The 13,071-nt window shown below is 36.8% G+C and overlaps 1 protein-coding gene across 6 annotated transcripts in view; it reads left to right on the top strand.

Annotated features, from left to right (window-relative positions):
* Positions 1-13,071, top strand: part of TENM3 (teneurin transmembrane protein 3) — a 1,556,403-nt gene that overhangs the window by 1,446,963 nt on the left and 96,369 nt on the right. For all 6 annotated transcript variants that reach the window (XM_064369979.1, XM_064369982.1, XM_064369985.1 and 3 more), the window contains one exon: positions 3,015-3,200. In XM_064369979.1, the coding sequence (XP_064226049.1) occupies positions 3,015-3,200 (186 nt within the window). The remainder of the gene's footprint in view (positions 1-3,014; positions 3,201-13,071) is intronic.

The raw sequence follows: 13,071 nt of genomic DNA, 5'->3' as shown, positions 1-13,071 counted from the left end.
TCTCTCCTTCCGTCCGTCCTTCCGTCCGTCCGTCCTTCCTTCCTTCCTTCCTTCCTTCCTTCCTTCCTCCTCTTCCCTTCCTTTCTGTTTTATTCATTATCCCTCATCTTTTGGCCCATACGCCTCCGGATAATTTGACGAACCAGAAACTTTGGTGAGAAATTCACATCTGCTAGAGCAAATAACATGCATAGAATAAATAAGAGTAAAAACACAAATTGGGGTCTGGATTAGAAAGAGCCTTGAATATCTCACTAAAGAGTTTTAGGGATATTACCACCGACCAATACTTATCCAGCATGAGTGAATGGTATTATTTTAAATAACACGTTAACTTGTTTTGTCCTCTATTCATAAAATATATTTTGTAATTACATATAATTTACATATAAAATAAGCATTTAGTGTTTTCTGCTGAGTTTTTAACCTATACTAAAAAACCCTTTCCACAAAAAATAATCCAACTAATATTATAGAGATAATTACTTCTATAGTAAAGCTCTTTGATCCAGGTCTCTTATGCCTCAGTCAATAAAACTGGCATATTAAGACTAGCTATAGAATAATACTTACTTGAAATACTGTTATTCAGATTTGCTTCCTACAATTAGCCAAGTCGGAAGGGAACAAGCACAATAGCCCCTTTTTTCATATAAAGTTATGATAGTATATTACCTGAATTATTTTATAAAGGGTAGTTTGTAACTGATACTATATAACTCGAAAGTTAATTCAGCCCTCTTCATAAAATGATATTGCTATGAATTAGAAAATATATATATAAAGGTTAATTTAAAGATTAAATTGGCTGCCAAAATCACATATCATTATTTTACATATTTAGACTGAATTTTTTTTTATGCTGCTGTAATGATTTTGGTAGTTGAAATCTAATTTTACCTGTATACCAAATGACTGTTTAGTCATAATGAGCAGAGATCTTTATCCTATTCATCTTGATATCCTCAGTGCAAAAAAGAAACTTCACATGTATTCAACTCTCACTAAATAGAGTGGCATAATGAATGCAATACTCTTTTTTTGAAGGAAGTAATTATAATAAGTATAGGAAAAAATCTTTATTAAACTTCGCTATTAGCTGCTGAACGACAGAAAACTTACTTAGAATTAATAGTAAAGATCTCAAATGTGCTTCCAATCACGCTGTGAAAATATCTGGTCTTGTGTGCCTCAAATGTGTCTGGTTGTTGCACAGTTCTCATTTAAAGCTTATAAAAGCATTGTTAATTTACCTTTGTGGCTTAAAGTTTACAAGCAGTATAATTCTGAATTTCTAAGTGAATCCTAAAGGAAAACACTTTGCTCACTACCTCTTTTGTTGTTGTGGAAATGACCTTCAGATATCTAAATTCAATAAGAGAGTAGACTCGACACCCGAAGAAACATTTGGTTAAGCTGCTAAAAGAGAAGAAATGAATTATTTCCATCTGAAAGTTTATAGATTTGAAAGCAACGGAGCTTTCCTCTATCTTCATCAGCAGTTTGTCCATTAATTAGCCCTTCAATTCCACTTCAATTAAATTAACTCTAATTAATAAGTTCATTACAAAGATTGACGCACCTTGCTCAAAGCTAGTGTGCTAAATGCTGATAAACACCTTCACCCTAATGAAAAATTGATTAGATTGAATAAAAAGGGTGCCTCAGAAAGAAACCTCTCACTTCTGGGACTGGGTTGATGTTATGTTGCTCTGAAGTTAATCAACTATCTTGGATCTCTTAATCAAAATTTTAATTCAAAGGAGATAAAAAATGTTGCATGAAAAAACCCTTGTGCTACCATCTTTCAGTTAACAGTCCTGGATGTTGTTTATAAGAAATATTACAACTCTTATAGTGCCTTGATATGGTGTTTAAAGTTAGCCTGTGATTTAGAGAATTACGTGTCTGAAAAATGTTATTTGGGAAATGAATAGGGAAAACAGAACATGTGACTACATAAACAGTTACTATTTTTTAATTTTTAAAATGGTTTAGTACATTTTCTATTTGTTAGAAATGATTTCAGGTTTTTATTGTTCAGTGCTATATTTTTGCAAGAAAACCAAAGCTAATCAATAGTCTTAGAATTTTAGGGGAAAAAAACTATAGCTAACTTTAACCTTATATGTAAAGAATAAAAATAAAATAACCTTCCAAGTTTCTTTTACCTCTCCCTCTCCCTGTGTCTCAATTGGAACTAATTAAACAAAACTTCTAAGAAAGCTTAAAATTTGTTTCTTAGACATCTGATTCTTTTTAAAGACCTGGTATTACAGCATTTGAAGTCATTTGGTCACTTGTGCTCTTTTCAGTAATTCTAGGAGTCTAAAAACCTTGTTTTTCAAAGGAGAGTAAATTATATGCATTACTAAATTGGTTTTATACTGTGGACTAAGAAATTTGTATCTGTCCACATTACAAATTTACTGAATAGGCAAAACAGTTTCTTTTTACTTGCATGTCTGTGTCAGAAGCAATCTAATTTACTTACTGAAGTAGCTTCCTCTTATGAAAGTTTTTGAATATTCAAAACATTTAAATATGGCATTAGAAATAACCCCTTTTCAAATTCTTGTTGTGTGCATGAAACCCAAGTCCTGCTAGATGCCTGAGATGCTTAGATGCTGAAATATTTCATTAATTTGGGGGTGGGGGGTGTGTTTTCTTGATGATAGGTATGTATAAATATGACCAAGCTCTATATATGTAATGTTTTCTGTATAAAATATATGTAAAGAAATTATTTCTAACAATTGTCATGTGTATTTTATGCATGATTATAGCAGCATGTAACACTAAATGATGAATAAAGAAGTGGAGTTCCACCGTTGATAATTTCCTAGTAGTCAGTGCTGAAATTTACTTAGCATACAAACACTTTTGATTTATTTTTGGTGATTTTGGGTTTCACTTGAACAAACTTAAGTGGAAGATGGAGCGCTGCTTATGAATTCTCCTTCTCCCTCCCGCTACTCGTCTCTCCTGTTCTGCCTCCTCTTCTTTCCACACAGAAATATGTTCTGTGGACTGCGGCTCACATGGTGTTTGCATGGGGGGGACGTGTCGCTGTGAAGAAGGCTGGACGGGCCCAGCGTGTAATCAGAGAGCGTGCCACCCCCGCTGTGCCGAGCACGGGACCTGCAAGGATGGCAAGTGTGAATGCAGCCAGGGATGGAACGGAGAGCACTGCACTATCGGTAGGCTCCCTGCGCGTCTGTGTGTGTCTCACCCCTTCCTCCCACAGAAGAGCCCTGATTCAGCTGTTTTCAACTTGGAAAAAGCATAGTCTTTACATTATATTTTACTTGTCTTTCTTAACATGAAATTATTTTTTAAATATGGTTGTCATTTTATAATGGCAATTCAGTTCTTTTTAGAACAGCTGTCACAAGAATGAGGTCTAAACTTTTTATTCATTGGTTTTTGTGATGGCCACAAAAATGGACTCACATGAAACAGACTAAATGATTTGATTATAAGTGAAGTTTTATAGAATATTACTTCTTGATGTTCCATAGTGTCATTGCATTTTTTAATAACAGATTTTCCACTTTAGAAAAAAAGACTTTAAATTTTTTAAAATAAATGGCCTTGTTGGCCTCTATAGTTTCCAGAATCACACAGCTTAGGCTGTCTGTATCTTGAGTCTCTACAAAAGAGGTTTGATTTTTTATGACTTCATTTTGTAGTACCATGAGAAATAAAGTAGAATAAAATGCACAAATCTCGCTGCTCTTGTATGGTTTACACTTTTTCATATATGATGACATTTGTGAACATCTGTAGGTTAAATAAAACAATCAGACGTTTCAGATCAAAATGTTAGTACATAAACAATATTTAGCCTAGATAGAAAAGTGTTCAAGGTACTCAGTGTCTTTGCTTTTACCATTTGTCACTAAAAGTGTCCGGTTTTAAAAACACAACAAAAGTAAGTAATTTCTGTGTCACTTCAGTGAAAGTACACAATATTAATTATAAATGGCACAGCCCTACCAAAATTTGAGAATTTGTGGTATAGTCTTTTTCCACATTATTTTACATCCTTAGGGTGAAATTTGATAAATCTTTGTGGGGAATGTCAGTAGCTTTTAAAGATTTCTTCTTCCAGGGTATCTGTAAGTATTATGTAGTTCACTTTTTTCTCACAGGAATTGGTTAGCCAGAAACTTTGTCATGGGAAAATTGAAATCACATACATCTTATAAATTGTCACAAGTGTGTCTTTATAAACCTCATGTAAGGTTTTTTCTGATCCTATTGACATCCTTGACATCTGTTTCAAGGATCTCACCACACCCCCACGCTGGTGATCTGCGAGAAGAACTCAAGACCCAGAGGTAGTTGTATCATGGCTATAATTTATCATGACCAGAAGGAAAAAAGACACATCTGGCAGAGTCTGCAGAAATCCATGCCCAGGCTTCCTATCTTCTTTCTCTCCCACTGGGAGTGGTCACGTGTAGCATGTTCCTTTCCCCAGCAGCGAAATGACTCAAGATGTGTGTAGTATTTCTGCCCAGGGAAGCCTGTTCGGAACATAGAGCAAGCTTGTCCAACCTGTGGCCTATGGACAGCTTTGAATGAGGCCCAACACAAATTCACAAACTTTCTTAAAACATTATTAGGTGGGTTTTTTTTGCAATTTTTTTTTAACTCATCAGCTATTGTTAGTGTTAATGTATTTTATGTGTGGTCCAAGATGATTTTTATTCTTCCAGTTGCCCTGGGAAGCCTAAAGATTGGACTTAGAGTCTAAGGTTTTTATTGGGGCTGCTCCAGGAGGTATCCTCTATCTGCCACAACCACCAAAATTCCAACTCTTCTAAGAAGGGTAGGTGTGGACAAAATAACCTTATCAGTATAGGGAACATCCAAATTTCCAGAGTCTAGCCAAGGGCTAGCCCACCAAAATCCTGCAGATGACTCCCGCTCTTACTTACACATCCTTGGAGCTTCGCTTGTTGAATTGGAGCTTCCTGCTTACAGCTGGGAAACATGTATCATTTCTGCTGAAATCAACCACAGGTGCCCACACTCATAGCACTTACACAGGGCTCGTCCCCACTGATGTGGCTTTCCCCTCCCAAAGAGAGGCTTTGGAGCATAAACTGTATTAAGGCAGAAAAAAGTTGAGCAGGATTTGTGTATCCTTTTGTGGCCATACAAGGGACAGTGCAATACCTCTATAACCAAACAGCTCCATGCCCCAGGTCCCAGAATGCCGGTATACTAGAGGCAGGACAGGAAAAATATACCTCTGATCATATCCCCTCGTTCTTTGTGACCCCACCAACTGATACCCAATCAAAAGAAGTGAATTGAGTCTAGCTGAGAGAGAAAAATTATGATGTGACTGTATGTATCTTAGGAAGTACAACAAACACATGTGGATAGCTTTGAAAAACCAGGAAGTGTACCAAAAGTTATCCAGAGGCAGATTTAACTTATCAACCAATAGTTACTCAACAAATCATTTAATGTCGTCTTCAGTGACCTTGGTATTATTACACTGATAATAGTTTCCCACAGATGAGCTGTTCTTGAACAAATTTCTAGTTGTTTAGGAACAAACAAGATTTTGTTAGTAATGGTTCTTTGTATTATAATTTAATAAATCCCGTCAATTTCATTTGCTATTATTTTTATTTATTCTGTTGCTTTTATACTCCATATGAATAACAGTGTGGGAAATAAAGGACCTGCTTCATTTAAAAATAAATCTTGGCTGTGAACCTTTTAAAAGATGCAGAGAACCTTTAAAGCATTTTCTGTTCTTTTATACTAATAAGATGAGTTATTTTGAATTTAGCCATACAAAGATCCAGTTGTCTTTCCCATCTCTCCTTACTACCTGTGTATATGCCCACCATAGTTTCCTGGTTAGGGCCATAAGTGGCCATTTGTGAGCCACAATTAAACACCCAGGAAACTTTGGTGTGTTTCTCACTTGGGATGGTTTCTTTTCTGTGCATTTCCTCTTAATTTCAACCTTTATGCATCTAGCTGAAAGAAGCTGCCACTTTATGAAAGAATGCTCATAAATCAGCAAGATTTTTTTCTTTCTCCATATTATGTGCCATCTCATTGAATACCAAACAGGGAGGCTAATTGAAAGAAAAATGGAGGAGACAGTAAACAGAAGCAAACAAAAGTTCCCACTAGAAGGCAAAGGATGTTCTTCATTAGTCATCTTACTGTCTTCACAAACTCTGTCCCTGCTTTCATAAAACCACAGGCATTTTGATAGTAAAATAGGTTATGAATTTGGAGTGTTCACTGAATGCCCTATCTACCTGAAAGGATTCCATTCTGGTATTTTTGTTAGAATATTCATATTTTCCTCTCATCATGAATCATGTGTTCAGCGAATTAGGGATATTCATCTGCAGGCTCATCGTCCCAAGTCCTCCTTTCTTGGGTTTCCCTTTGATTTGTGATGCATGCAGATGGAAAATGAAACCAGGAGAAATCTACTTTTAGCAATATTGTGATTAAAATAGATACTTCTCCTTTCCTCCCCAGAAAGCCTTGATGATTATTGGACCCTTTTATAAATAAAGAAATAGAGAAGTTACATGATTAAACCACATCAAATAAGCACCAGTACTTACCGCTAAAATGCTTTAATAGTCATAGCACTGATATAGATGCTCTTCTACAATAACATTCTCTCTTATATGTGACCATTCCATATGAGCTGCAAAGGATTATACTCATCTACTGCCATTGGTTTTCATGAGGTAGGAAAGATGTAAAAATATTTAGAGGATTCAGAGACAAGTTAAAAATATATTAAATATAATGAAGTGTTTTTTAAATAATAGTTGACATAATTAGAATATTATATGGCTATCTCTCTGTAAAAAAGCTTAAATGGTTCTGTAATGTGAGAGTCGAGGTAGGTCAGAGAAATTCGGCTGCTTCTTGCATAGAAAAAAAGGGAAAAACTCCTGTGATAGTGACCTGTGGATGCAGCTAGTTGGCCATAGAGGCAATGCAAATGCAATGGTAGGTTCTGCTGAACAGATGGTTATCGGCAGAATCAATAACTTTTAAGTGTAATAGTAAGTAAATAACCTGGGTAATGATAAATCCTAAATACCAAATTTTGATTTTGGCTAACCTATCACTTTCAGATGAACCATTCTTTTTAGCATTTGTTGAAGAGATTTGCCCCAGAAGTCATCCATTTTTATCTCAGAGAATTGAAGGCTATAGATGAGATTGAGACCACAGAGGGGAAATGATTGAACACTGTATTTGATTGTTATCTACTATGGAGGGTTGTTGTGAAGGAAAAGAAGGCTCAGCTCTCTGTACACAGGCATGTTGTCTTCTGGAGGCTGATTGGCATTTTCCATTTATCCTGGAGACAGAAATGGAGAATATGGGTTTATATTATATAAATGTTTGTTAGATATAACAAAGAACCTCGAGTTGGAAAGCATTTTTAAGTCCTAGAACATGCTACTCAAGAAATTTTTGAACCTTCTAAGTCATCATAGTATTGTTAAAGCTTAATGCCTTGATTACTGAGCTGTGAAACACTGGTGGGTTTTATCAGTTGTTTTTGTTAACTTAAGGAGTATTTTTAGAATGAGAGTTTTATTTTTTTAACTTATTTACATCTATTATCCTAAAAGATCAAGTCTCTTGGGCAGTAGCCCTATTTGAAGAACACCTCGAGGTCTCTTGCAGTTCTAGAGTTTTTTCACTGTTGATAATTTCTGCTTTATTTGGAAAATTACTAGATTTAAACATGGGGTTCCCTTTTTATCTCTATATCATTTAACTTTTGTTTTTGTTTTTCCTATGGCATTGAAACACAACAAGAAACCATCTTCACTTTTTCAGGTCACTTGGGGTTCGTTTTGTAGGATGCTCTACGTTGCATGCCTCAATTACTTTTTATTTGTTAATTCATGTATTTGTCCATTAAGCAATTATTGAACATCACTTCTGTGATACTTACTGAGAACTATTTCTTATAAAAGTCTGTGTAACATAATAGGAAAGGTATGGGCTTTGACATTTAAAATAAAATATGTTTTTAAGTCAGTTTTACAATTTATTCACTATTACTTGTGTCTTTTCTTTTCTTTCTTTATTTTGAGATGGAGTTTCATTCTTTCACCCAGGCTAGTGTGCAATGGCGCGATCTCAGATCTGCAACCTCAGCCTCCTGGGTTCAAGTGATTCTCCTTCCTCAGCCTCTCAAACAGCTGGTATTGCAGATGCCCACCACCATACCCAGCTAATTTTGTATTTTTTTAATAGAGATGGGGTTTCACCATGTTGGCCAGGCTGGTCTCAAACTCCTGCCCTCAGGCAATCCATCCACTTTGGCCTCTCAAAGTGCTGGGGTCACAGGCGTGAGCCACTGCACCCGGCCTATAACTTGTATCTTAACTGTTCTTAGCCTCAGTTGGGATTTTTCCCAAATGTAAAATGACTATAATAGTACTTATATGAGATTTTGATGCAGAACACTGTAATGTTTAAGAGCTTCGGGAATTCGAATTCTTGCTGTACCTTTGAGTGACCTTGGGCAAGTCATTTAACCTGTTCTATGTGAAATGTAAATATTATGTACTTCATGGGATTATTAGAATTAAACGGAATACTAGAATGTAAAGTATTTAGCAAATAATGTTCAATAAATTCAAGTTGTACTTTTGTTATGAAGTATAAATTAGACAAACTACAACCCAGAAAATGTTTTGAGTGCCAACCTTCAAAAACAAAAGCAATAAAACAAAACTCCTGTCCAGGAAATTTACTTTAAAGAATGAATGACATTTCAATTTTATTATTATAAAATCTAATCTAGTCGCCTAATGGCTACTGTTTAACAAGAAATTTGTATTTTGGGGTTAGGGGTTTGAGAGTTGGTTTTGGTTTTTTTATATTTTTATTTATTCGTTATTGAGACAGAGTCTCACGCTGTTGTCCAGGCTGGACTGCAGTGGTACAATCACGGCTCACTGCAACCTCTGCCTCCTGAGCCCGGGTGATTCTCCCATCTTAGCCTCCCGAATAGCTGGGACCACAGGTGTATGCCATCACGTCTGGCTAATTTTTTGTATTTTGTAGAAAAGGGGTTTCTTCATGTTGCCCAGGGAGACTGGTCTCGCACTTCTCCCACCTCGGCCTCCCAAGGTGCTGGGATTATAAGCATGAGCCACTGTACGTGGCCGAGGGTTGTTTTTTAAAATCATGATGATGAAAGATAGAGGATATTGTGGTATTTTTCTGCTAGTAATGTCTCAAACACAGAGTTGTGTATTGAGCTACATTGATTTTCATGTACTTTTAGGCAATTCGAATGGAAATTTGGCCTAGGGGAAATCCTAATTCCTTTAAACTACAAAAGACCAGCTATTTGTTTTTATTCTAATTCTTAGTACATTGGGAAACAAGATCATTAATGATCACAAAGGCATGCTTTGTTTGCTCAGACAAAACTTACACTTGCAGTACTCAGCATCCTCTGTTAAACACCAGGGTTGCTCCTGGGCTTTGGGATGCTGAAGATTAGAAATTGAAAATGAAATGCACATGGCTGGGGAGGTATTTCGGAAACAATATGGGGTGAAGAGAAAGAAAGATCAAAACTTTTACTGATGTAGACAAGCTTAGGCTTGGTGTTCTAATTCTTATCTCAGATAATGGTAAAAGAATAGTGTTTCAATTGTTAAGTTAAAAAGCAGGTGACAATTTTGAAAAAAAAACCACACTGATAAATGCTTCACTTAAATTATAAAACTCAATATGCTTTGGAACTTCTGTAATGTTTCCCAAATTGAACATGATATCCAAAATAAAACAATATGTAATTCTAAAAATATCTTTTTAGATTTTTAGACACATTTTGTTTATAATTTCCGATGATAGTGGATATAGGGCACCACGTTACACCTACAAATGACTGTTTGTGGGAGGCATCTGGCTTCACATCAGCCAGTGGTTGGTAGTGGTGACGAAAGGCAACCCTGCGCCAAACTACCAGGGTCCCTGACCTGGCCAGAGACAGGTTTACTGTGAAGCTGGTAAAGCTTGAATGTCAAGGTCCTTCACTTGCACTGGCCCCTCTTCAGATCCCGCAAGGGGACTCCTATGGGTTCAGGTGTTGTATGTTAATATAAAACTTGCAAATCAGTTGACTTCTGTCTCTTCACATTCCAACTTCCTTTCCACCACACTTTTCCTTGTGCAGGGTGGCATTGGGGTGGCTGCAGGCATTTTGAGAATTCCAATAAGGAGAATTTGATCTGGGGGTACATTTAGTTTAGATTTAATGGGATATGATCATGAGATATGAAATCACTTCTTTTTTTTTTTTTACATGGAGTCTTGCTCTGTCTCCAGGCTGGGTATAGTGGTGCCATCTCAGATCACTGCAACTTCTGCCTCCTGGGTTCAAGTGATTCTCCTGCCTGAGCCTCCCAAGTAGCTGGGATTACAAGTGCATGCCACCACACCTGGCTAAGTTTTGTATTTTTAGTAGAGGCAGGGTTTCACCACATTGGCCAGGATAGTCTCAATCTCTTGGCCTTGTGATCCACCCACCTCAGCCTCCCACAGTGCTGGGATTACAGGCTTGAGCCACCATGCCCAGCCTGAATTCACTTCTATGTCTGGTTGTTATTGCTAGCCACAATGGGAATTTTCCTACCTTCCGCTGACTCGGTTACAGGAAAGTACAGGGCCAGGGGTTAATTAGATGGAAATATGACTTTGTCCTGGGGAACTCTGCACCAGAAACAAGTAGGTATTGGAGAAGAAATAAGATTTGAAATGTATGGAAACAGAAGCTAGTCTGGAAAATTTCTCTTGTCATCAAATACCTAAAATGCCTAATCAAAACAGAAGTTTTCTCCTACCAGGTGTGTACTTGATAATGGAATTTACACAATTACAAACATGCCATAACTTTTTCTTTTGATGAATATTTCTTTTTTGAATAATTTATCAGAATTCCTGTATTTGTAGGGCATATGTCCATAGCAGTACTGCAGATACTGAGTTCAATAATGTGTGAAATCACACGTTACACATCCCAGTGTATCGCTGAATCACGAGTGCACCAGAAAAAGACTTCTTGTTTATGTGACATGAAATACGGACATTGGCAAAGTTAACATAAATCTGAAAATATTCTACTGTGTGACATCACAACAAAATAGTTAATGAGTATTATCAACTCGGAGCATATTTAAGATCAGTTTATTACACAATTAAAAAAAGTCTCTCCAAACTGGACAATAATGGCACAATTTACATGACACTACCAATAACAAATTTTGAAGCCAAATGAACTACCATTGATAGTTTTCCCTTTTTTTTTTTGAGACGGAGTCTGTCTCTCACCCAGGCTGGAGTGCAGTGGTGCAGTCTTGGCTCACTGCAGTCTCTGCCTTTTGGGTTCAAGCAATTCTCATGCCTCAGCCTCCCAAGTAGCTGGGACTACAGGTGCACACTGCCACGCCCAGCTAATTTTTTGTATTGTTAGTAGAGACAGGGTTTCACCATGTTGGCCAGGATGGTCTTGATCTCCTGACCTCGTGATCTGCCTGCCTCAGCCTCCCAAAGTGCTAGGATTACAGGTGTGAGCCACCACACCTGCCTGATAGTTTTTCAATAATGAAAAGTATATTAAACTATCACATAGAATATAGACTGAATTACCTTTCTATTCTCTCTTTAGTAAATATTATAAAAGTCATAGTCATATAAAGAGGCAGTCAAAGAGTAAATATAGCCCAAAAATACAGGAAAAATGCTCATTAGAGACATGATAAGCACTTAATAAAAAATGTATATGGCTTTTCTGATATCTGTGGTATTAACTGAAATATAATGTTTTCTTGTGGTTTTTCTCATTCTAAATACTTTTATGCCTAATTTCATATTTATATTTCCATATTCTTTTTCTGAAAGACAGCCTCCCAAATTATCTAAGATTTAGACTCACAAACCCTGGATTTCCACCCTGATTCTAGCTCTGTCACTGCTTATATGTATGATCTTGGGAAATTACTTAAGCCCCCTGTGCCTCAGTTTTCTCATCTATAAAGTGGGAATGAAAATAATAACTACCTTGTAAAGTTCCTGAGAGTATTAAATGGGTTAGGTCATGTGGGAAAGCACTTAGCACAGTGTCTGGCACAAAGTAAACACCCTGGAGATGTTTCCTCTTGTTGTTTTTGCTAGTCTTTGGACTGAAATTCATAACAAACTGACTGTGACTAATTCCTCCCTGCTAAATCTTGTCTCTAGGCAGAGGAATTAGAAAAACAGGAGTGCACGCTGGATACAAGGAGAACTAATCCTCTCTACTTCCTGACACATGAATAGCCTGGACATAGATGCCTCGTGATCTGTCATTCATAGTGGAGAGTGGGTCACCAAGGAGGCAGCAGGCACAGAGTTGAGGGGGAGAGTTTTCTAAACTGACCTGACTGGCAGTGAAAAGCTAGGGTAAATTCTCCTGAATTAACAGGCTGAAAAACCTTCTGTGAAGCACGCAGAACGAGAACTTCTTGAGGTCTCTCCCACTCCGCGAGTCCCAATGATTCTCAGTAATAAGAAATTTGATGGACAGAGGAGAGAGAGATCCCTGAGAGAGCCATGGAAAGCCCCCTGCAGAGCTCAGGAGTGTATCACCCATGTGCTGAGAACCCGGCTGATTTAGATGTCTGTTTCTTCCATTGAGATAACAGTATCCATTGGGGGTTTCAATACTGTTTTCTCATTTTAGTCTAGTTTATTCAGTTAACAGTTTTATATGCAGTACTTTAGCCTCTGTAATCCTCTCAGACTTGTAATTTTTAAAAGAAGACTTCACTTAAACTCTTTTCTGCAAACACAAACCTAGTTTCTCTGACCTTTCTAAAAGATGGAGGCCCTATTTTGTTGGTTGTCAGCATTCTCTACTGTTTTAATATTTTTAAAACGAATACAAAGATAATGTTTATTTTGATGTTGTAATTATTTTGTTGCTGCAGTTTGTCTGTCCTTCAAATCATTCTTTCGTATTTGCTTTTCTTTTCATATACCAGTTTC

The sequence above is a fragment of the Aotus nancymaae genome, unplaced genomic scaffold (genome assembly GCF_030222135.1).
Source record: "Aotus nancymaae isolate 86718 unplaced genomic scaffold, 86718_ANA_hifiasm-v0.15.2.pri h1tg000006l, whole genome shotgun sequence".
Lineage (NCBI taxonomy): Eukaryota > Metazoa > Chordata > Mammalia > Primates > Aotidae > Aotus > Aotus nancymaae.
Note: the sequence above shows the minus strand (reverse complement) of the source record. Positions and strands in the feature narration are given on the sequence as shown.